General features: G+C 38.0%; 2 protein-coding genes across 2 annotated transcripts in view; one reads left to right on the top strand and one right to left on the bottom strand.

Moving 5' to 3' along the window:
- The window catches only part of LOC106141564 (heme peroxidase 2), a 41824-nt gene extending 25544 nt beyond the window's left edge, over positions 1-16280 (top strand). Inside the window, exons 4-24 of the mRNA XM_060946970.1 lie at positions 1177-1343; positions 4589-4658; positions 5221-5350; positions 6572-6764; positions 6950-7087; positions 7426-7655; positions 7984-8109; positions 8354-8506; positions 8662-8837; positions 9016-9154; positions 9387-9655; positions 10042-10215; positions 10592-10768; positions 11054-11257; positions 11546-11788; positions 12338-12522; positions 12798-13066; positions 13201-13350; positions 13544-13690; positions 13827-13983; positions 14454-16280. Of these exons, the coding sequence (XP_060802953.1) occupies positions 1177-1343; positions 4589-4658; positions 5221-5350; positions 6572-6764; positions 6950-7087; positions 7426-7655; positions 7984-8109; positions 8354-8506; positions 8662-8837; positions 9016-9154; positions 9387-9655; positions 10042-10215; positions 10592-10768; positions 11054-11257; positions 11546-11788; positions 12338-12522; positions 12798-13066; positions 13201-13350; positions 13544-13690; positions 13827-13983; positions 14454-14648 (3692 nt within the window). The 3' untranslated portion in view covers positions 14649-16280. The remainder of the gene's footprint in view (positions 1-1176; positions 1344-4588; positions 4659-5220; positions 5351-6571; positions 6765-6949; positions 7088-7425; positions 7656-7983; positions 8110-8353; positions 8507-8661; positions 8838-9015; positions 9155-9386; positions 9656-10041; positions 10216-10591; positions 10769-11053; positions 11258-11545; positions 11789-12337; positions 12523-12797; positions 13067-13200; positions 13351-13543; positions 13691-13826; positions 13984-14453) is intronic.
- A 228-nt stretch (positions 16281-16508) lies between these two features.
- Positions 16509-25461, bottom strand: LOC106142680 (serine-threonine kinase receptor-associated protein). The gene is made up of 8 exons (XM_013344543.2): positions 25227-25461; positions 23930-24064; positions 22261-22419; positions 20850-20971; positions 19874-19955; positions 18916-19083; positions 18159-18379; positions 16509-16791 (listed from the first exon to the last, which is right to left on the bottom strand). The coding sequence occupies exons 1-7, from the start codon at positions 25339-25341 to the stop codon at positions 18186-18188; spliced, it is 975 nt and encodes a 324-aa protein (XP_013199997.1). The 5' UTR covers positions 25342-25461; the 3' UTR covers positions 16509-16791; positions 18159-18185.
- Positions 25462-25857: the final 396 nt, after the last annotated feature.

The following is a 25857-nucleotide window of genomic DNA, read 5'->3' as shown; positions in this document are numbered from 1 at the left end:
ATGTTTATAATGGACTTAAACGCTATAATCATCACAGACAGTTTACAAATCGTGTCTTCATCTTTATTATGCAATTATAGTCAATCAAATGGTAAAATGACATCCTAGTTGAGAGGTTAGCGTACCCCACCACTGAAGGTCTCTAAAATATGAAGGAATTGTCCATTAGAAATATTATCAATCTAAATCCCTTAGCACTTATTTAGTTATGTTTTTGAAAATATTTCTTAGCAAACATTCGTTTAACTGATGCTTAGAATTAGTATTGCATCACCACTCAAACTATCAGTAAGGATAGTGGAGCTAAGTTTTGCACTTTGGTGTATAGGATCCATATCCTGTTCGATGGTACCTATTGTTATTATTCCATACCATGGTGATGAGAATACGGTACTATGGAAGTAACCTCGCACAAGTCAAAAATAAACTGATTCACAATAATAGAATCATGAATGTGCTAACAATAACAGATCAGGCACGACTTTAACCAAAAAAAATATGTTGATTGTCTCGATAGTGTGTAACCAATGGAACTGTCAAACATCACAGTCGGTCACGAATTCTCAGAAAACCTAATCAGAATTGGTAATCGTGTGAACTTGACAATTTAAACTAAAGATACAGACGTACTCTTATAAGTTATCTATTCATTAAATCATGCTTTTGACATAATATGAAAATGTCACAGATAACTCAAGCGTATGTGTTTCAATGTGGGTAGTCTGGTATTTGAATTTGCGGAAGCTGAAATCAACATCAATAAATAAATATGGATCATATTAACATGTGTGGTTTCTAGTTTGGATTGAAGCATATTAATCATATTTTAACTTAAAGCAATATCAAGTACCTAATACAAAAATATGCTACAAGAAAATCCTACGCGAACAGTCAATATTTTCTGAATTCTCGTACAATCACTTCAAAATATAAATAGCTACTAACACCGTTTTTATAATTTGGTTCCATTTAAAGTTCATATAATGGAAAATAATATACGTTGGGCCCAGGATATACCTGTGCCTCCTCGCCTTGAATAGTGTTCGGTAGGTATCTCAGCTATCTCTTGGGCCGTTTGTACTCAGCTTATTCACGCTATAGACAAATAAACCTTTTGTTCCCTACCCCCTAATTTGCAATAACAGCATTTTCTATTAATACAATTATTTGCAATAGGTATAACGCAGCCGATGGGTCCTCCGCGGGTGCCAGAACCAGCGTTGGCGATCACCGCAGCTTCGCAGCTGACGCAGCCGGCAGACCACGACTACGTCACCAGCATGCTGGCGACCTGGGGGCAGCTTCTCGTTGACGACCTCACCGCCACTGCCAATATGAATAAGGTTATTTGATACAATTAGTTGCAACGGCTATACAAAGCAGTAGATGAGTCTTGCACCAGCCAGCGTTGGACATCGCCGCCGAGCCGCAGCTGACGTAGCCGACAGGCCACGAACTTGTTGAAAGCCTAGGGGCAGCTGCTTATTGACGACCTCACCGCCACTGCTAATATGAACAAGGCAATTTTATATAATTATTTGCACTAGGTGTAACCCAGCCAGCGTTGACGATCGCCGCCGCCTCACAGATGACACAGCCGGCAGACCACGACTAGTCAACGATCCAGACTGTTTATAATATGGGTCATTACACGTCTAACCTAAAATAAAATACTAAAATAACCAATAAAAATAAATTTATATAAATTTTACGTGTCTCTGATATGCATGATGCACGACACGACCACATTGAAGGTCTTCTTATTACAACTTTTGAATGTTGCAATACATTCATGCAAGCTCAATTATTTTTTCAAGTCCAACTTGAACTTGGCCGAGACTCGAGATTGTTAATAACCTAATGACGTATTTGGTACGTATCTACTTATCGCAATTTGATTTGAATATCAAGGTGAGATACGCCTTGAGATAAATTAGCCATCTCAATTTGGTAGCTTTGATGAGACCGATAAATAATTTAGGCCTACAAACTAGAGGCAGTTTAGGAAAATCAAAGTACCTATTTGGTACAACATCACCACCGTTGTAACACCAATAAAATTTATATTTTTAATAAGGTGTTTTATAGTAACTTATTGCGTCAGTTATCAACAGGGTTTTGATAACTGAAGATTTGTTTTGGCAAAAATTTAACTGGCTGGAAGAACGTTGAGGACGCTGAAAGCCTTACAAGTTAGAGAGAGAAAAGTGGTACCACGGGCCCGAAGCATTGCTGCGTAGGGTGCAACCGGGCACTCAAAGATGAGAAAAATGAGAAAAAGATTTTTACCTTTGGGTAATATTTTCAGTAAATATTATTTACATTAAAAGGTTTTAGATTTAACAAAAGCTTAATCAAAAACCTGTCAAAACATTCCTTGAATCATACGCAGACATATCGCGGTCATGTTTACCTTTGCAAGTGTAAGTAGGCTTAAGTAATAGCACACGTAATGCTTAAATCGGAACCTTATGAATCGAATGCGAATTGCATAATGACTGTGTCGTGATAGTGCGCTAGGTCGTAAGAAGAAAGGTTACGTACACAGTGAAAGTGAGGTAACTGGAAGATTGTAGATCGAACATTATTTATAGGATCGTCTCACTTTATTTGTGGTGGTATCTTCGTCGATGATGTTATCATTATCATTATAGGACTCTTGAAAGGTAAGGACCTTATTAGGTAGATGTTATAATATCATCAGAGTAATTGAGCATTTACTATAAGTATTATATACCTACTAGTTTTTTTACTAAAAATTCAGGGCGGAATTATGATCAGTGAATATAAAATTCTAAAATGTTTCGTTACTGTGAAGAGTGGATGACTATCTCCACAGAAAGTTAAGAAAATTTCCAAAAAATCCTGCAATTTTAATTTTCCTGAGATTACATTTTATCCACCCAGATTATAATATTTATCTTAATTGCTTCCACGCCAGAGAAGTGTTGCAAAAAAATGTTCTTAAAGTAATTAAAAATGCAAATACCTATTGAAATTGGGACCTAACCTATATTTAGTAAAAATGTTTGTGCTATCAATAGAGCAACATTTCAGTATGTTATTATACATTGCTCGTGCTCCATTTTCTAGGAAGTTAACCTGTATGCGGAATTCCGCTTACACTTGGCCTGGCAAATGATTGATTCATTTAAATAAATAGAATGTTAATTAATGTATGTAAGCTTAATTCTTTCTCGATAATAATCGTTATTCACATGTTTATTTACGACTGACTCGGTGTTGCATCTTTCTAAGCAAATCATAGAGGTAAGTATAACACGCTTACATGATAGAAGAAGTCATTATAAATTCTTAATAATACACTGTTTTCCTTATCTACATCACTTGATTTTGATGACAAAACAATAACCAAAACATAGTCATCTTATTATACCTTCTTGGTTTCACTAAAACCTGCCTAGATGGGCCTGGATGGTCGATAACGTTATGATTATGACTCCACCGAAATATTCACATTTCTCAAAATATAACGTTCCTGCCAAAACGACCTATTGTTTCGGAAACGCATCAAAACAATGCACTAAGTAGGCAGGTGAAACCGTGACATGAAAAATTATAACAAATGCTTTCCCAGTGTACTACATAAACAAACTTGTCTCAACCATTCAACTCTGTTGACAGAGCCAAACTAATGAATATTACACAATGTTGATTTTGGAATACGGTCATATGGATTACGTATTCTGTGCGTAAGGTGAAAGTTAATTGGTATTTTTAGCTATTGTTCATGCTAAACTAATAAAGATAATCCATTCAATTAGGCTACTGTGTTGTGTAATCCAGTTTAGCATACAGAAAGCATGCAATGCTCTACTTGCAATTTTTTCTGAAGTGGTTAGTGGGTGACGGCAATAGAGATCAGCTAATCTCATAATCATCGATGTTTTTTTGTCGTGGCCAAAGAGTAAATTATAAATATTATCTTATTATCCTAGGTACTATAAAAAAATCTAATGCAACAATTTAAATACCTTAAAGACCACTCCCTCTTAATTCTAATTCTACGTTCACCATACATGTAAATATTTTTAACATGCGTCACGTTCACGAAAGTTTTTCTTGAATTTCTTCATCTTTCCTTTCCTGTGTTAACAGGACTTACAGTTCAATTCAAGGTAGGTATTAATGTACTCCAAATATTAGTACGAATATAACTTATTATTCATCTAGTTAAGCAGCTATGTAGATTGCTCTATGTGACCGTTTAGATTTTGCAATTATCTTTATGTATTTTACATAAAATATAACTTTTGAATCCTAATCTCATGAATCCCTTTAACTAGACCAATTACATATGCATGCAATCATTTAAAATTTATAACTTCTAATTGGTGAGTGACCTACAAGGATCTACTTGTTATTCTAAATCAAACCTGTATTTTATTAACCTTTTCTCATAGGCCAATTAGTATCAATCAAAATGCTGTGGGTACTTCTATTGATATACATTATATGAAAAATAATTATATACTTAGGTAGTGACTACAAGTCACTGTAACTTTTGTAAAAAATATTTTGATAAAATTCTTGAAAGGAATGAATCATAAAGAGTTTAATTTTACAGGATTGCCAAGAAGCCCACTGCGAGTACGTTCGGTCTGCGCCAGCCAGAAATATTGATTCGTGTGGTTTTGGTAAGTGGGAACAAGTTTTATCATCAAGCTTTTGCAGCATGCAAATCTAAGATCTGGCTTCGATTCAAAGGTTCAATTAGAAAAGTTCCAAAAGTCTTTTATTTGTTAGTGTTTATAGGCCTCTAAGTTTCCAGTAAAGTTTATTTATAAGTCTACTCTTATCTAATTGTGACCTAAATTGATAAAATAAAGTACATTTTAACAAGAATTTCACGCAAATTGAATGCAAAGTAGTTTGAAATGTAGCTGCCAGGAAATGCTGGCGTGCGCCGATTGCGACTGGTTTTAAAATGATCGTTAATTTATATAATTTTAATGAATATTATTTCTTTTTTATACTTTAAGACAGTGGGTGCACTTATTGTTTTATAAATCAGTTTGATGAAGTCAAAAGCATACGATATTGAAGGTTAATACATACTAACTGATAAGTCATTTAATGATTTAGGTTCATAGGTATGTTGATTTCATTCAATTACGTTTTCTGTAGGTAACTGCTACTATTATGCTTATTTACCAATAACTACCTACGTCTTGATTTTGTAGCTCACTTCTTTTTCAGAGCATCGTGAGCAACTGAACTTGGCGACTGCGTTCCTCGACGGCTCTGCCCTGTACGGAAGCTCAGAGAAAGAGCTTCGGTCTCTTCGACTTTACGACGCCGGCAAACTTGACGTTACATCTTGTCACAAGTGAGTACAGACATTCTTAGGAGCTCGGTTCCGGATGCCCAGGAGGTCGCAACCGTCCATAAAGTCGTCTACGTAACCTTAGTCATATTATCCGAAAAATGCGGACTTTGATAATATTATCAAGGCATTATAGAGTAACTTCATTGAAAAGACATGTAAAACAGCTCCGCCTTAACTGAAACATGTTTCGTTTATAGGTCAACTTGAGTCTGCACTATTGACTTAGTGCAATAATGCAAGTTATATTATAGCCCGAAAGATTCCTTGAAATATGAGTAAATCGTCATTACTTTTCAACTGAAAGAAGGCCAATATTTGCCTAGAGTAAACCGTTATCAAATTTTAGAATGTACACTCAACAAGTACCTATATATCTCAATAAGAAGGAAATACCTATGAAAATTTCTATATTAATGAAAAATTTCATACCTCGGAATTATAATGACAGGCTTAAGTAGGTACGTACCTACCTTATCATTAAGAGGATGTATGATTATATCATAACTATAGATATATTTAAATGAGCTCAAGACGAGACAAGATTAATTAGGAACATTTTCCTATATCCTCTTATCAACTCGTAACTAATGATGATAGAAGATGGAATTCCTAATGTCGTCACAGAAATGGATTGTATGCAAATACATCCGCCGTCCATCCTTGACATGTATCATGTGATTTCAATCGTAACATCTGTTTACAAGTGATAAATTCGCATAGATTGGATAGATATTATCGACTTGATGAGAATTTATGCATTGTTTATATGCACATTGCACATCCAAGGAGCGTTTATGAGCTCACATTTACGCTGTCTGGTTTGCAATAAGTAACTTACTGTGATATTGACCTAGGTAGATTCAATGTCATTATTATAAATGAGAGAAACGTCAGAAATGTAAACCCCAGGCCTGAAGCAAAAACGCTTTGGATGCAACTGGAAACACGCAAAAGTAACGGGGAGAGAGTGTATTTATAAATATCTTGATTTAGCTCTAAAAGTACTAAAAGCCAAATTTCAGCTTAATACAGCTAATAGTTTAGGCTGTTATATATGATGCTGTTAGGGAAAATACTCTAAAGAAAAAAAAAAAGAAAAGTAAGACAGAACCGGAACCTAAGACACCAGGATAGATTTTGTTTTCCAGTCAGCCACAACAACGCAAAAGTTTTACACCAACAAATTGCTTGATCTCTGATAATAATTCGTATAATTTCCAGGTGCCATGACAACAAACCCACAGCGCCTCTCTACAAGGCGCTAGTCTCCGAACACAACCGCATCGCCGGCGAGCTCTACGCTCTTAATCCGTTCTGGGATGACGTCACTCTCTTCCTGGAAACAAGGAGGGCTATGGCAGCCATTATTCAGCACATCACCTACAATGAGTTCTTACCTGTGCTTTTGGGAGAGGTAAGGGAACATAAATCTAAAGATCATCTATGTAACTTGATGCTGAATCTGTTTCTTGTACACTTTACATAAATGTCAAAATAATTTAGTATTCCTTGTTATTCTATCTATCCTATCATGATCAACCTATGAAGGTACTGTTTTCGTCAAATAAAAATATTGATTATTTTCAATTTTTTTATCAGGTCGGCATGGCAAAAGCAGAATTGAAATTGCAATCCCTTGGTTTCTGGAGAGGTTATTCCAGCGCAAACCGTGCCGGTGCCTACAGCGAGTTGGTGGCTGTGGCCCCAATCTTCAAGGCCATGATCAATGAAAAACTGGTAAGAACATAATCATTTTCTAATTTTTAATGAACTCGGTCATTTCATTTCTTAACTGACATAAAAAATACAATCTTATTATGATTTCATTTCTTGCGGGGTAGACCAGATCCATAGGGACAAGTTCGTACGAATTGACCTTCAACCACGATTAACTGGATGGCTTAATGATAAAAATTGAGATACAGAGATAGTGACTGGATGGTATCGCATCGCCTTAAGCCTGTCCCTTCATTAACTTAGCAACAGCGGCAACTAATACACATATCTTTTTCTCTGCCAAACTTATTGAAACAATTGGTTATCTGAATTATAGCTTTAATAACTTACCATTTCAGATCAACACGACAGTTACCCTGGAACACCTAGTTCGCACTGTAGCCCACAAAGTGTCCAACTTTCCAGCCTCTGCCCAGTTCGATCTCAACCGCGCCAGAGACCACGGAGTAGCGTCGTACTTAAGAGCATTGCGTATGTGCGAACCAACCACCCCCATCAAAACCTTCAGAGACTTTGAGAAGATGGGCTTCGAGAGGTCTCAAGTCGAAATGCTGGCTGATATGTATAAGTAAGTGAATTTTATTTTCCCGCGATTAACCACTCCAGTACCACGGAGTAGCACTGTACTTGAGAGAATTGGGAATGTATAAACCAACCATTACAATCAAAATCTTTGGAGACTTTAGTTGATGAGCTATAAGTAGAGATTAAGTCAGCTAAGTATTTCGATTGATCTTATTATTCAAAACTATTAAGTTGAGAACTGCGAGGTTCCAAAGTTTCGGTATCTTCTTGTAGTCAGGTAATCTCTCCAGATTACTGAAAGATCTTTAAATTAAGACCTGTAGAGGAAACTACTGGAATTAAAAAGGTAATACAATTTTTATTGTTTTCAGGAATGCAGAAGATGTAGAGCTAATGATTGCTGGAGCTTTAGAGAAGGCAGCCAACGGCGCGGTGGTCGGGTCTACCATCGCATGCGTTCTTGCGATGCAATTCGCTAATCTTAAAAAAAGCGACAGGTAAGTTTAAGCTTTTCATTGAGTAATAAAGAATGTGAAAAATACTCATTGTTCTTTATATTAACAGTTACCTAAACTATCGGTCGCGATAGAGCTTACATGGAGAAAATGATCATCCTGTGTACACAAATAATGAATAAGTGTCTTTAAAAAGTATTCAAGCTTCTTAGTTCTTTTTATTTATTTTTGTAAGTCTTAAAAAGTTGGTATTAGTAAATTTCAGTTACGCTTTTTCTATGTGCAGATTCTGGTATGAAAACGACATCCCACCATCATCGTTTGTGCCGGAACAACTCGGAGCTATCAGAAAAGTTACACTTTCAGGCCTTTTGTGCGCTGCAGATGACTCTTTGCAGAATATCCAGCCCAAAGTGTTCGTCAAAGAGGATCCTTACTTGTAAGTGAATAACATTAAGTTCGATCTGATCTGACTTTTCGTCACTAAAATCATAGTCATAAAGCCGGGATTATGACGAATTGTCATATTACATTTTATAAATTTCCTAACTTTGGATATGTAAGTTTACTAAAACCCATGAACTTTTATTACAGGAACGCAGCTCAACATTGTTCTCAGCATAGCCGCCTGGAACTAAACGCATGGAGAGATGAGAGCGGTGCCAAAGCGGCTGAAAGGCTATCACAAGACATGCTCTCCACAGCTCTGGAGAAAGCCAAGCAGGAGATGGCTGAGAGGAAACGATTGGAGTACATGCTGTGGGAGTCACGTAAGTTTAAAAGTGACAAAATTATTGTTGGATTGCGAACATCCAGATGGCTTATCTAAAACAATATGTTTTAATTTATCAAGATTTTAAAGGATTTATTAGTTGTCGTTGAACTTTGAAAACTTCTTTACTTGGCAAATTCTAGATAAATCAAATTGTTTCTCTTCCATTGTTGAAGGTGGTGGAGCTGATCCAAAATCGCCAGTAGGAACAGCAGCTTCCTTCTCTAAGGCCAACAAGTACGCGCTAAAACTGGCCAACACCTCGTTGTTCCTCGAATTCGCAACGAATGAACTGCTTAACAACATCCACGGCGGGTAAAATAATGTTTCGAATTTCGATACTTACTTCTTTAATAGATACATCTCGTAAATCACTTGTCAATTATCTTATAGACTAATCGAGACTCCCATTTTTGCATGATGATCGAAGGTTCTGCAAGGCCATGTTTATAAGATCATTTAAGTTCGAAGATTTCCAAATGAAGGCTTCAAAATACTTTCAGTAACGTTGATAACATGAACAGTTGCATTTTATTATCGTTTTCAGAAACCGCCGTAAACGCCAAATATTCGATGACAGTCTCGGCTTTAGTACGTCCAACGAATTTGTAGATTCCCTCCAGAACGTTGATGTGAGCAGCTTCATCGGACAGGACCTTGGGCCGAGCATCGAACCCCAATGCGACGATAATGGGTCCTGCGATCCTGATAACCCCTTCAGGACTTACACGGGATACTGCAATAACCTTAGGAACCCGAACTTGGGAAAGAGTTTGACCACGTTCGCTAGGTTGCTGCCACCGGTTTATGAAGATGGTTCGTATTCCAATTAGTGATCTCAATTTTGCTTGTGACTAGTTTAAAATTTTCGTGTTCAATGTTTTTGAAATGAGTATCGATCAGACAATTCACACATTAAACTTCAATATTACTCGAAAACTTCTATTATGCTTAAATTTTAAAGGAGTATTGTACTCTGTTTTTTTTTGTTGAATCTGTTTAATATCAGTTATTCTTTAAATTGGTCTTATCTATTAAAAGTTCTACTATCTAAAGCAAGATTTCATCTTTGTCAATACTGTTCAAATTATTTGTAACAACAAGGATTTAAGTTCACGGTAGGCTCGCATACATTAGATTAGAATGTTCTGTTTCCCCTGATAACTAACAACCGAAGCACTTATGAACCAATTACTTTTCAGGAGTGAGCCGTCCCCGCATCAACTCTGTGACGGGAACCCCTCTTCCGTCCCCGCGTGTCATCTCCACAGTGATCCATCCTGACATCTCCAATCTTCATACTCGGTACACGCTCATGACCATGCAGTTTGCGCAATTCTTGGACCACGAGCTCACTATGACTCCGATACATAAAGGTATTTTGGGAAATACTTTATAAAATACTTGAAAATATAAAAATTAGAAAATATACGACCATAACGTTTTTAACCTTACCTGGTTCACGCTTATGATGATGATGTAGATCACACTAATCTTGGTTGTTGAGCTCATCATGACATAAAGGGTCTTTGGTGAACAGATACTTGAAAACATGCCACCTGCAGTCGAAGTTATTAGGAGACCAGACTACAATTGTCACAATGATTTTCTGTCTCTTTTAAGGTTTTATAAAATTTTCCAGGTTGATTGCTTGATGTTGACTTCGAATATAACTGCTACTATTTCTCGTAATTCTTCAGATAATGAATAGACGACTGACATTTTTTTATTAATTATACCGCCGTTTCTTAGGTTTCCACGAGTCGATCCCCGACTGTCGCTCCTGTGATTCACCGCGCACTGTCCACCCTGAGTGCAATCCCTTCCCTGTTCCAAGAGGAGACCATTACTACCCTGAAGTTAACATTACTTCGGGAGAGAGACTATGCTTCCCCTTCATGAGAAGTCTACCTGGACAGCAGAGTTTGGGTAAGTGTAAAGGTTTTTAACGAATTCAGTCACCATTTGGGCCGGTCTTAAAATTTTAGCGTAAACTGAGAACTCATATTTTAGGCGATGCGTTAGCAATATATCACTCTCTCTGAATCTTAATTTCATAATTAAGCCACCCAGTTAAAGGTAGTTTATAGTACTCTTATTGTAGTCTTATGACCATTGTCTATCTACCCCATAAAGGATAAAGACGGGAAGGTAAGTAAAACCTACGTGAAATTACTGCTCATCTTCTTATTGGTGTTTCAATTATTATTACAGGTCCCAGAGAACAAGTAAACCAGAACACCCCATACATCGACGCATCAGTTATATACGGTGAAAACCCTTGCATCGTGAGGAAGTTGAGGGGTTTCAACGGCAGATTGAACGCAACGGTAAACCCGCACGGAGGCCGGGAGTTACTGCCGAGGTCTGACTCTCACCCTGAGTGTAAAGCAGCCAGTGGATTCTGTTTCATTGCCGGTAAGTTGGAAGTTAATTGTACACGTATTTTGTCGCATTATTATTTTGAAAGATTATTTGAAAGAATACATTATTTTATTATTAGATTTAAAACTTATTCCTCTTACGGTTATTATTGTAAACTGGTACGCAAACTATGGTGGATTTTCTGGTTGCGTCCTTCAGAAACAACAAACAAGCTTCAAAGTAAATTTTATATGTTTTGTAATGACTTGGTTTTGGCTGAGGACTTCGTTCCTATATGAACTCCCAAGTCTTAATTGACTATACATAAATACTGTCTTACAGGTGACGGCCGCGCTTCAGAACAGCCCGGTCTCACAGCCATCCACACCATCTTCCTAAGAGAACACAACCGCCTGGTGGAAGGTCTGAGAGGAGTGAACCCCCACTGGGACGCCGAGCTGTTGTTCGAGCACACGCGGCGCATCATCGCCGCTGAGTTCATGCACATCATATACAACGAGTTCTTGCCGAGGCTGCTCTCTTGGAACGCTGTCAACCTGTATGGACTCAAATTGTTGCCTTCAGGTAAATTTAATTTGTATGAACTCAAAAAGGATAGCTCAGCTGTTATCTGTGTAATTTGTCCCGTATATATTTATTTATCCTCAAGTAAATTTCACATGGACTGTGAAATTTACTGAAAACTGTGAAAAAACTAATCACCTATTGTATGATGATTGTCAAGTTTTTTCATGGACTGCCAACAAATAAAGAGAATGTGGGATTTTTCAAGAAGTTAAAATAAAAGAAACAAAACTCTTCAAACTCACCTAAGTATTGGCGGACGAAGGGAAGAATTCTCCATTAAATGGTACCGATAGAAGCAACGTTCTGAGACTCTAGAACATGAACTGATAATATAGCAGCTGAAAGAAACACAAACACAAGCTGAGGATACACGTAACCCCATGAAATACTTCAAAAATAAAATGTTTCCCATTACCTAAGTACATACATACATTAAATCACGCCTTTTTCCCGGAGGGGTAGGCAGAGACTACATCTTTTCACTTGCCACGATCTCTGCATACTTCCTAAGTAGGTACATTTGAAAGAAATATTTCTTTTCACCAGGTTACTACAAGGAATACTCGCCAACCTGTAACCCAGCTGTAGTGACTGAGTTTGCATCAGCCGCGTATAGAATCGGCCACTCCCTATTGAGGCCCCACTTGCCCCGACTGTCGCCTACCTTCCAACCTGTGGAGCCTCCAATCCTGCTCAGAGACGGCTTCTTTAAAACTGACCTGTTTATGGAAGTAAGTCCTTACACATCCTTTAAAGCAAGTTCAAATCACAGATTAGAATCAATAAACAAAAAATTAACGTTGACGATTTAACTCAAGGTGTCACTAAAAGTTTTGTTTTGCTTTACAATCTTAGTCTTAAAAAGTAAAGTGGTCCTAAACTTTTTTGGACCACTAATTCTGCTTTCTTATTACCGGTGCTAATATTTAGTATATTATTATTCGTGTGGTTTGCTGGTCTTCACACCATACGTCCAACTTTAGCAAGATTTTCTTTGCGTTTTCAGCATCCTGGATTAACAGACGAACTTATTCGAGGTCTCGCTTCCACCCCCATGGAGACCCTTGACCAGTTCATCACCGGAGAAGTCACTAACCATTTGTTCGAAGATCGTCGCATTCCATTTTCTGGCGTCGACCTGATTGCCTTGAACATCCAAAGAGCTAGAGATCATGGAATCCCCAGCTATAATAACTACAGAGCGCTGTGTAATTTGAAGAGAGCCGCTACTTTTGATGATCTATCGAGGGAAATACCCGATGAAGTTATTGCTAGGTTGGTGATTAATAAATCTAACTAATTTGAGTCAACGTTAAACTGCTTTGACTAATCCTTCTTTGTCTCATCATCTTGTAAACCTCATTTCATCAACTTTTTTATTCTTAACAAATTAATTTTAATAATTTCAGACTAAAAAGGATATACCCGACTGTGGACGACATCGATCTATTCCCTGGAGGTATGAGCGAAAGGCCGCTACAGGGTGGATTAGTAGGACCTACCTTCGCTTGCATCATCGCGATACAGTTCAGGCAGCTCAGGAAATGTGACAGATATTGGTATAACATTTTTTCTTTTTATTTTATAAATTTTTAGGCGTAAATTGGCCTCTCAATAACATGCACTACAGATTGTATTGTTAAAAACTATGTATCAGTCAGTAAGCAAGGCGCCTTTGTTTTTGAAGACTTATGCGGCGAAAAACATAGTACTAATTTTTACCCGCATTGTTAACCCGTTATTGTCTTCTAGGTACGAGAATGACAACCCCGCAGCGAAGTTCACTGAACGCCAATTAGCAGAGATCAGAAAGACCACTCTCAGTAAAATCATGTGCGACAACTTCGACATTGAAGGAGACATCCAACGCGCGGCCTTTGATCTACCCAGCAACTTCTTGTAAGTGATCCAATTCAATCATCATCACTAATGTTTCGTTCGTTAATAAGGAGATATCCAACGAAAAACAACAACAATGTTGTTAATGTTGTAAGCAAGCAAGTTTTTGATAATAAATAATCTTGTTTGTTTTCAGAAATCCCCGCGTCCCGTGCTCATCTTTGCCGAAACTGGATCTGTCTGCTTGGCGCGAGAGTTCAGCTCAAGGCTGCCTCATTGCGGGCCGCTCTGTCGCCGTCGGAGAGTCCGCCTTCCCCTCGCCTTGCACATCATGCATCTGTACTGCTGAAGGAGTAAGTTATTTTATACATAGAAACATCCAACTTTTGAAGTTAGAGTAGTCAGCTTGGGGTGTTAGTTCGACGCAATGCTGTTCTATCGCCGTCGGAGAATCCGCCTTTTTATTGTATTAGGTATCGCTGCCTTGCATCGCATGCAAAAATGGGCCAATTATGTTCAAATACTAGACCATATATCCCTTGCGGGGTAACAAGGCCAAAAGTGTTAAAAAGACTGATAGGCCACGTTCAGGGTCAAAAATGGAATCGAGATTCAAATAGTGACAGATTGTTAGTGTGGCGATATCTATACGCATCATTATTATTATCCATTGTCATCGCTCATGGCTCCCGCTACAGTTAGCATGTACAAGAAGAATCCTTAGTTTATTAGCCTTTCCTTAAATCGCCTTATACAATATCCTATCGAACAAGTGGTCCTATTCTAACTTTAGCCCGGGTAACATTATGAATGTGACGAACAGGCCCAATGCGCATCCCTGCGCATCACGGACTGCGCGCAGCTGCTGCGCGAGTGGCCGCGCGACGCCGTGCTGCGCGACGACGTGTGTGCGGCGCAGTGCGGGGCCGCCGCCGCCGCGCCGCTCCACGCGCGGGCGCCCAGAAGACCCAACATTAACTTCAAGTTCCCCGACCTTTCGCCGTTTGTAGCCAAGTGAGCTGGTGACGTGGCTGAATAGAGACGATGTGGCTTTATATAGCCGGTAATCCACCGCTACACGACAGCGCGCCGTGTATAACAACAATTTTCAAGTTCCCCGATCTGCAATCGAATGAGTGGTGTTTGTGATTTTATACAGCAGATAATATTGTGTTCCGTGTAGTGTAGGTCACCACCGTACCTCTCCGAGAGAACCAAAACGCCATGCTGCGCGACACCACGTAAGCGAGTTATGGAGCTGAAGGAAGCAATTTCACTTACCTGAAGTCTCATATAACTGTAAGTTTAAGTAAATCGACTTTGAATCAAAGTGTTTAATCAAGCCATAATGCTCTGGACACGAACCAGCCGTCACGGCGCGATGCGATCAAATCACTGTAAAATAATTAGGAATGTATGAAGCAAAGCAACTGTCATTAACGTTCACAAACGTTGGACAAACATATAGGTACCTTTGTTTTATTTAACACCAGATATAGGTAGAACGAAGTAACGACAGGCATCATCAGCGTTTATGAATAACTCCACTGATATAAATAAAAACTTACAGCCAATGCGCGATATTCTGAGACTCAATTGACGTTTTAGTGGTCGTGTCTTACGTCGTCGCTAATTTCAGGCAGGTGTTCAAATGTGATAAAGGCGTATATTTGAAGGCTAGTCGTGGAATGCCTTATTTCACAAATTGTAAATACTTTTTACTTAATATTTCTATTCTTTTATAGTTTACTGATTTCTGAATAGCCGAAATCTCTTTATCCCACTTTTTTAAGATAAAATATCATCATTTCAGCTTTTCAGAAATTGCTAACTTTTTAGTTTTAAGTTTATTTATTAGAATAGGTTTTTTTAGTGATTTTTTACCCAGCTAATGATTTTATTAGACCTGCCCCTATAGGTTACCAAAAATATAACTTATTCGTACTTGGCATCACATGTACTACACTACGTCACAAATGCCACTTCACTACCTACATATACCTATACAGTGTTAACTTTTTAAATGCTAAGTTAATGTTTCACTTTTTGGTACCAAAAGTATTATTTGATACCAATTATTGGTAAGTATTATCACAAGAAACATGGTGAAATAATTATGTAAAAATATTTCACCATTGATCAGTTGATAGCAAATTGTAAGATCAAAAATTGTATCGCATTATATTTTTGTTGGAAGTTTAGGATTTTGTCAATTGTTTGTCCCAGTGATGTTTAAATGATATGTGAAATTTGTTTTTGTAAAATATCACATAAAATCTATTCATACGAAACATGTTAGGCATATTCAAGTAAGTACCTATCTCAAACTTTCAAGTTACCTAAATCCGGATAATATTCATCAAATTTTATTGTTTTATTTAAACCCTGTAAAAATATTAATGGCCATCTTTAGCTTTAATTGATAACATAAGGGACCGTCCAATAAGTAGCAATGTAAGATTTACCATTTCATACCGCATGTTACCATTACAAGTACAATGTATGTGAAATTTATTACTTACACAATTCACTGCCTAGTATGCCTGGGAATCTCGAATGTGTAAATTATTTTGTACAATATTGTGTTAGACTTAGCGTTAGTTTTAATACAAACTCACCTAGTGACAATTTTATAAACTGATCTGTAAGACTGTGTTGTTTTATTTTTGTTTACCTAATAATTTCAGGATTAAATGATCTCCCTAAGTAATTTTTATTGGAGAGCCGATGAATGAAAATAAAAAATTAAAATATAATAAAAGTAGGAAAAAAGATTGTTTGTTAGAAGATAAACCTCGCTAAGCAAAAATATTGACATGTGTCAAACGCCATTGTCTATGAAATGTCTTAAGTATATCATAAAAATGAAATAAATAAATAAAATATTTACAAATCACTTTATTTTGTTGCATATCAAGTCTATTTAGTTTCTTTTTACAATAAATACATTGCGTTTGAGTATAAAAAATAGTGTTGCAAAATAAAAAATTAAAAACAACACAAACGTTTGACATTTTTGAATACTTGAGTCTTGATTTGTCGGGCGAAGCCCCGTCAGGTCATAAACACATGTCTCGGTGACAATACCGCAGTCGATGAATCAAGCCGATTTTGCCACCAAGCGGCCGATTTTGATTGCACTCTCACTACTCCGAATTCTCCTGCAACAATTTACACTGAATGTTAAAAAAACCTTTTATTCTTTTCCCGAACTTTCTTAAAGCGCACCTCAGGCCCCAAGCTCAGATGTGGAGGGTGTAACGGGGAACAAGCAAAGACGGATGAGAGTCTAAAGTCGCTTGCAGGAAAACAGTTCATACAATTTCAAAACCATAGGTCAAGTTTCGGTCAAGGCGACTGTACTTTCTCGTGTAAAAATAATAATTTAAACGAGTCTCTGATGATCGATCGACTGCAAAGGCTGTCGAGGTCATTAATGTAAAACCCTGAACAAAATCCTAGGTCCTCCTCAAGTCCTGCAATGAAGAAGACTGCGCGGGGTTTCTCCTTTCACCGAATGGATGATGTTTTTAAATATCCGTTTATATAGCAGTCAAAGCAGCTAAATTAAGTCTTTCGGTCAGTTGCTGCGGCACCCTGCAGCACTCACCTGGCGCGGACAGTCGCCGGCGGCGTGTCAGTTGGCGGCGACCTCCTTGAACCCGTTGGCGATGGGCGCGTGCTCGTTGCTGCGGCACGCTGCAGCACTCACCTGGGGCGGACAGTCGCCGGCGGCGTGTCAGTTGGCGGCGACCTCCTTGAACCCGTTGGCGATGGGCGCGTGCTCGTTGCTGCGGCACGCTGCAGCACTCACCTGGGGCGGACAGTCGCCGGCGGCGTGTCAGTTGGCGGCGACCTCCTTGAACCCGTTGGCGATGGGCGCGTGCTCGTTGCTGCGGCACGCTGCAGCACTCACCTGGCGCGGACAGTCGCCGGCGGCGTGTCAGTTGGCGGCGACCTCCTTGAACCCGTTGGCGATGGGCGCGTGCTCGTTGCTGCGGCACGCTGCAGCACTCACCTGGCGCGGACAGTCGCCGGCGGCGTGTCAGTTGGCGGCGACCTCCTTGAACCCGTTGGCGATGGGCGCGTGCTCGTTGCTGCGGCACGCTGCAGCACTCACCTGGCGCGGACAGTCGCCGGCGGCGTGTCAGTTGGCGGCGACCTCCTTGAACCCGTTGGCGATGGGCGCGTGCTCGTTGCTGCGGCACGCTGCAGCACTCACCTGGCGCGGACAGTCGCCGGCGGCGTGTCAGTTGGCGGCGACCTCCTTGAACCCGTTGGCGATGGGCGCGTGCTCGTTGCTGCGGCACGCTGCAGCACTCACCTGGCGCGGACAGTCGCCGGCGGCGTGTCAGTTGGCGGCGACCTCCTTGAACCCGTTGGCGATGGGCGCGTGCTCGTTGCTGCGGCACGCTGCAGCACTCACCTGGGGCGGACAGTCGCCGGCGGCGTGTCAGTTGGCGGCGACCTCCTTGAACCCGTTGGCGATGGGCGCGTGCTCGTTGCTGCGGCACGCTGCAGCACTCACCTGGCGCGGACAGTCGCCGGCGGCGTGTCAGTTGGCGGCGACCTCCTTGAACCCGTTGGCGATGGGCGCGTGCTCGTTGCTGCGCCGCCACAGCCCGTACACGCGGCCGGGCACGCCCTGCCACAGCCGCACGGTGCCGTCCTCCGACCCGGTCGCGTACAGCTCGCCGTCCGGCGACCACCGCACGCAGTGCACGGGCCCGAAGTGGCCTTTGTTCGACTCTGTGATAAACAAAGAGTGGTTACGACAACTTCATCACTTTTAAATTTTAATAAATTTAAAGCTTCCTTGAGTAAAAATGTAAGTCGATACACGAAACCTTTCAGACAGATTAATTTCGATGTTTAATATCCTAACTAACCTGACCTGTGAGCGCAGTCTAATCTGACAACCTATTATAATATCAAAGCTGCATTCAGATCAAGCCGATATATAAGTGATACTTGATGCGAAATGAATTGCTGCCTGCTAGACACAACCACGCCTCAGACATTTTTGATGGACAAGCAAACAATCCATACATATGTATGTACATAAAATCACGCATTTTCCCTAGAGGTTAGGCAGAGTATGTGATTAGAGATCTTTCCATTTGCCTCGATCTCTGCATACTTCTTTCGCTTCATCTTCATTCATAACTGTCTTCATGCAACCTCGGCGGTTTCGGGTACTCTTGAACTGAACTTTTGCCAGGACGTCGTTTATCCATAAGACACTTCTTAGTTATATGGCCTTCCTAAAACTAAAATAAACTCACCTAGCTCAGTTCCGGTATTATAATCAAACTTGTACACTTTGAGATCCTCTCCCCCGCAGACGAACGTGGCCCGGCTGGGCGCTAACGACGCCGAGTAACATTTCGTGGGTACGGGGAACTCGCGCATCTTTCGCATCGTGTCGGATGAGTAGAAAGATACGTTTGTACCTGAAAATATATAAGTACCAATATTAATAAGTACAATCATTTTTATTTTCCTCAACTAAAACAGAAACTAGGCAAATGCTCTTGATTTTTTGCTGTTCGTAATTGAAAGGAGCGTAGAATACCCAATATGTGCCAGTTGCTTTTCTCTCCTCCTCAATGAAAAAAGTAATTAAAGTAACAATTATAATTAGTGAATTCAGATAGTGCATTGAGTACGTTACTTTATTTCATGTAAATAAAACCTTATATACATATAATAAGTACATGAAACAGCTGATGACAGAAGAGAATGAGCAAGTAGCTCTTATTTTGAATTTACATGTCACAATATACAATGGTCTGGGTGTTGGTTATTGAAATCAAAACCATGAAGGTTTAACAATAATAGAAAATACATACATACATATGATCACATCTTTATCCCTTACGGGGTAGACAGAGCCAACAGTCTTGAAGAGACTGATATGCCCGTCCAGCTGTTTGGCTTAATGATAGAATTGAGATTCAAATAGCGAACCCGTCACTATTTGAATCTCGCTAGCCCATCGCCTAAAAGAAGAATCCCAAGTTTATAAACCTATCCCTTAGTCGCCTTTTACGACATCCATGGGAACGAGATGGAGTGGTCCTATTCTTTTTTTTTTATTGGTGCCGGGCACCACACGGCACTACTAGAAAATACTATTGAGATTTTTCTCTATTTATTTTTTATTTTAAACATATTTTTACAGTAAACCAAAACAATTTCCATTGCATAAACTTAGAAGTAATTTTAAAAAATACTACTTACCATGCGTCACCGTCAATATTGCTCCGTCTCTTGATAATTCTAAACTATTAGGAATGGTAGGAAATTCCACTTTGTGCACCTCCTGAAAACGTAAAATAATAACCTCATTAGTATTGTTCAATAGTATAACTTTTATTGGTAAAGCAGGTTCAGTCAATAGCACCAGATAAAAAATGTCACAATTTGTTTTAAAAACATATTACATAAATACTAGATTTTAGAACGCGACTTCGTGCTTATGGGAATTCAGGATTCAAATATGTAATTCCTAGCCTATGTAACTCCTGTATAATTTTAGTATAAATAATCGCATTCAAAAATAGGCTAGTAGTTTTCAAATAGACACCGTACTTCAAAAGACATTGAGCCACATGCTCAACGTCTGTTGATCATAAAAACATTCCATAAAACAATATTCAAAAACTATGAAACAAGAAGTAGGTATTATTTCCCATATCACGCTCACTTAGTCACTGGTTCATGTAAATAGGGTTATTCAAATGCATCACGACGGCAGTTTTGTTTACCACTTTTTTGCTGTGCAACGTCTTTTCTATTTTTGTTTTTACGGATACGGACTCAAGGTCTGTATTCGTTATTCCATTCTTCCTATAACTGCGCATATTTAGATTACAAACAATTACGAATTCTTTGCACTGTACGTGCAGCGAAGTATTGTGCTATCCAACACCTCGTGCCTCCATAAAATTGACCCCAAACTAGTTGCTTTGCGGCAAGAAAAAATGCAATACATCCATAAATTTAAAAATTTGTATGGAATTGCTCGCCACTCATCTGTATTATGTTTGTTATAAGAAAAAACAAAATTTCATTGTCATAGTTTAGCCGTGAATGTGACTGGGACATATTTGGAAAACCGGTTAAAGTGGAGAGAGCAATGTCGGAAACAAAAGCCAAGCTTCAACGCGTAATCGTTGAGGGTACAACTAAGAACAACAAAGAGAACAATAATTACCTGGCCACTAGTGCGATCCCAAACCCGCATCGTGAGGTCGTCGCTGACGCTCACAATGCGGGAGTTGTGCAGGAAGACGGCGTGCCGGATGCTACTCGTGTGGGCATTTATTTTCTCTATTGCTGAAAATATTAATATAAGAAATTTAAGTTGTTTTGTAGTTCATATAAAGTGGCTCGTATTTCTTTTATAAAATAACTTAGATACTCAGTAAGATCTCTGTAAGTAATGAGGACTATAAGAATATATGTTACTCAACAATTAAACATTATTTGACCGAGTCTTAATAAAAAAAAAATGCACTATCTACCAGATAAGGGATAAAAATACAATATGTGTGGTGTATGTTTTAAAAGTATCTAATATAATCATAGTATTGTATTTATTTACTTTTTATCATAACTTAAAATTTTAACATCTAGGTTTCGCCCGCTAATAATCATCAAAAAGTATCAATTTACATTATTAATCAGTTACAAAAATAATCACATGTCATATTAACTCTCATTTTGGAGTTTCAAAATTACGTCAGTTTTATAGGAGCAATGAGATTGTTGTCTCATTCGTTTTGGTCATGGTCGTGTAGTGACCAGAATTGGTATTTCCACTCATTACCCGCCCGTGACCAAGTCAATGTCACAGAATTGTATTAATAAATTAATCGAAATACCCGCGGGAACAAGCGACTCATAAAGTAATAAGTACTTATATATTGTAGTTGTGATAATTTGAACCATAGAGAATAAATTATACAATTACTATACTTTAAATAACCGACAAACTTCCTTATTTTTTTAACAAAAACTGGATCAACAACATTTATAGAATAACCAATTCAGTGTAGCATGTTTAAGAATGCGACATTGTGAATGTCGTTTGGGGTAAAATATTAAACTTATCTAAAAATTACTATTCCTGTTTAGAGAGAAACTATTTATACTATTATGTTTTATGATGATAAAATAAAAAACGAAAGTATTTGTTTATTTAAAAAGATATACGCGCGATAACGGAACAGAGTACCAAAAATGAAAACCACATAAACTTTTCTTCAAAATCACAAGCAGCTATAGTCCACAAAAATCAAATTGAAAAGATTAATTATCTGCGGATGTTACAGGCTATTTAAAAATATAAATTCATGGAAAATATTCATATAACCATTATCCCAACCTCTGTCTTTTTTGCATAACCACACGATATGAGATTCCTTCTAGATTTCCTTTACTCACCGCTCTGTGAGTTTTTTGTGGTCTAGGGGTGCACTAACAGACGATTTCCCAAAATGCCCGTGGGAACGGGAATTATAGTACATACATAATTATTTCGTTTTACGCGAACGACGCGACTTTTATCTAATGTCTCATTAAGACTCTATTCCCTTTTCCTCAGATAAGATTAACTATCTCACCTCCTGCCTCAGGTTTGTTGAGATCAAACACCCGGATCAACTTCTCGTTGCTAGCCGTCAGCAGCATACTGTCATCTGCATTGAAGTTTACGCTTTTCACAATGTGCTCATGATCGAATGTGTGCGCAACGTCGCCGAATCGGGCGTCCCATATCTTTGCTGCAAATAAGAAAAAAAATCACATTATATCTTAAACATTTAGATTTGAATCTATATTGTAGTTAAACCTTTTATACTGTTGAGTTTTCTTCTAACTTGTAGTGGAATAAAAATTGTATGTTCAACAGAATATTAAATAAATGATTAAATTATTATTATTTCAGAGGCACAACTTCTCATAGGTGAATTTGTAAGCCTATCCCTTAGTCGCCTTTTACGACATCCATGGGGAAGAGATGGAGTGGTCCTTTTCTTTTTTGTATTGGTGCCGGGAACCACACGGCAATGCCGATGGGATTTTTTCTAGGCGATGGGCTAGCAACCTGTCACTATTTGAATCTCAATTCTATCATTAAGCCAAATAGCTGAACGTGGCCATTCAGTTTTTTCAAGACTGTTGGCTCTGTCTACCCCGCAAGGGATATAGACGTGACCATATGTATGTATGCATAGGTGAATGTGAAGTTATGTACATCCTGAAATAATAATAAAATAATTTTAATTTGAATTATGATCATCATAGACAAATAAGATGCACCAATTTTAGTGAAAATTACCTAGCATTATAATATTTGACTACCATAAGAATTAATTCATTTATGTAAAAGTTAATTGAATTCTTAAAAATATGCAAACCTATCAAATTGGATCATTACTCAACTGTCTTTAATATGTCACAGCCTGATATGATGAACAAAGAAAAATACAATACTATATTTAGGTGTCAATGACAACAACTATTGCAATAATAGGTTTCCTTTAAAGGTCTACAATTTATAATTTACAGCCTGCATTTGATGACCTAGACATAGCCAGGAAATACGAATACTTTAAAGAACAGATGTTACCAAATGGTAGCCAGATTATAACTTAATTAACCACCAGGATTTTTAAATTAACTGAAAGTGTAGTTACAATGGTTTTTTTTATCATTGCCAATTGTAAATATTAAGTATTTTTATATACTGTGTGCAAATGATACATACCAACCAAGTTGTTAAACCATACGACAATTATTAAGCGATATAATAATATCCTATAATAATGAATAAAAAATTTTGAATTTTGAATTTTTTGAATACACACATACACATAATTACGACTATATTCCTTGCGGGGTAGACAGAACCAACGGTCTTGAAAATAATAATAGGCCATGTTGAGCTGTTTGACTTACTGATGGAATTGAGATATATGTATATAAAGTTACAGGTTGCTAGACCGTCGCCTAAAAGAAGAATCCCAAGTTTATAAGACTATCCCTTAGTCGCCTTTTACGACATCCATGGGAAAGAGATGGAGTGGTCATATTCTTTTTTCTATTGGTGCCAGGAACCACACAACACAAATATGTGAATGATTTAGTATAGTTTTAAAATTTGATGGCAGAAACCTAAGAACAGGATAGGTATATTAAATGATAACTAGTTTATTTATTAGTAGAATTTTTAGTATTTATGGACTTCTTCCAAAAGTTTACAACAACAAATAATATTAAAGTGCTATTTACCTGAAAAATCAGCTGATCCAGTAGCTGCTAAGGTTGCAGTCTGTGTCAAAGCTACCCCCCACACTGCTCCTTTATGACCCTCGAAGGTTCCGATCCAATCACCAGTCTCTCCTTGCCGCAACATAGGTTTTCCATCTGTTTAAAAATTTTCACCATTGTCTTATTGCAATGAATAGATTGAACACTATTTATGGAACAACTGTATTATAGGATGTGTTCATTGATAACTTTTTAATTGATAAGCTTTTATTCAACTTGAATGAAAAGGCTGAAGAAATAATTTTAAATTTACATATTTTACTTTGGTTTTAGCAGATTTACTGATAAGGCATTTTTATGTAAATAGATACACCCAAATATTTTGTTATTATTCACATTGTAAAGAAAAATTAATATTATTAATCATTAGGATATAATATCACTAGAAGCCTAATTGAAAAATTATTACAGACACAACACCCATATTAAGGATCATACTGAAACATAAATAAACCTGTGAAAGTTTGTATTGTTGTATTTCAAGAGAACAGAAACAAAAAGCAGCAAACTTCAGATTGAATCTTAAGAGAACTTTTAACAAATTCTATTTAACAAATTTCAATTTAATGTTGAAATAGAAACTAGAAACCCTATTTTAATTACAATATCAAATGGTAGAATATTGATTTCCTATTTAAATTTATCTAAAACCAGATATACTTAGCTGCCAGGAAGTACAACAAAAACATCTGATTAACTGTTAATAAATATAAACAAGACACATTGATTCTGAAGGAACTACATCATTAAATGTGCCATTTTCCTCATAGGACTACACAATGAAAGTAACTTAATGACATGTTTTTTACCCTCCATATCTCGACATTAATGTCAAGTACCTTTTTCAAACCTTGAGGGACTACAAGGTGACCCAGAATGGGTGAAATGTCAACATGTGAAAAACAATCTTTTGGTTCTAGTTTAATTTGAACATACACAAAAAAGCGGAACTTGAGTCATGTCGCCACTACGTGAACAAAACCACGACGTCTACAAGGCAAGCTGCCGCCGCGAGGAAACTTACGAGCGGATATTCAAGGTGCTTCCTGCATGTCCGGAAAGAGAAGGTCACATGCATACTATGTACACCGGCCGACCGGTCCACAATGAGAAAATTGAAGGCCTTACATGTAGACGCCCAACATCTGTCACATTCAAACCCAAACAAATCCACCCAAACACACTTGCTAGTCTTCCTTCCACATCTAGGCCAAGGCAAAGGGGTAATCCCGAACACATACAAATAGACAACACTTACCTTTGCAGGCTGAAATCAAATAATACCCATCTTTTGTAACGTCACTAAAATCCAAATGCACGACTGGTCTAGTATGGCCACCACATGTGAGAGGAACTTGCTTGAAAGTTGACATTTTTGTTTTAAAAATTCATGAATTGTACTTTTGGAAAATAAAAAATATCTTTTGTAACTAAAATTAACCTAATGAGTCTGATCGTACTGAATGTTGACAATCGACTGACGGACTCCTACCAAGCAGTGTTGCTATAAATTGATTGTTTATTCCATTTACTTATTATTTATACCGCGTATTGCAATAGGCATGATGACATTTTTTTTTTTGTTTTTGTGTTAATTTAGTTTCAAAACAACTAAAACATTGGTCAAATAATGGCATCAAAAAACTACCTGAAATAATCTATCTAAGATATACGAAGTAACATAACACATGATTTGGACTCGTCCAAAACGCCTCTTACAAAACGCTACTAAAGTGTGACGTCATATCTGAGTATCTTATAACTACCTTAATTATTGCGTTTATGGATATGATATCTTAATAAAAGTTATTCCATATTTTTGTATAGATACCTATACAAAAATATAGAATAACTTTTATTAAAATGGAATAGCTTTTCCCTTAGTCCTT

The sequence above is a fragment of the Amyelois transitella genome, chromosome 12 (assembly GCF_032362555.1).
Source record: "Amyelois transitella isolate CPQ chromosome 12, ilAmyTran1.1, whole genome shotgun sequence".
NCBI lineage: Eukaryota > Metazoa > Arthropoda > Insecta > Lepidoptera > Pyralidae > Amyelois > Amyelois transitella.
The sequence above is the reverse complement of the archived record's forward strand: the minus strand, read 5'-3'. Positions and strand labels throughout refer to the sequence as shown.

What these genes read in the sequence shown, in the direction of transcription:
- LOC106142680 (XM_013344543.2), bottom strand. Translation starts at nt 25,341, where the DNA reads ATGTCAACTTTCAAGCAAGTTCCTCTCACATGTGGTGGCCATACTAGA. An exon ending in TTTGATTTCAGCCTGCAAAG is followed by an intron (nt 24,065 to 25,226) that starts GTAAGTGTTGTC and finishes ATTTTTAAACAG; the next exon opens with ATGGAAAACCTATGTTGCGG. An exon ending in TGGATCAGCTGATTTTTCAG is followed by an intron (nt 22,420 to 23,929) that starts GTAAATAGCACT and finishes TCTTATTTGCAG; the next exon opens with CAAAGATATGGGACGCCCGA.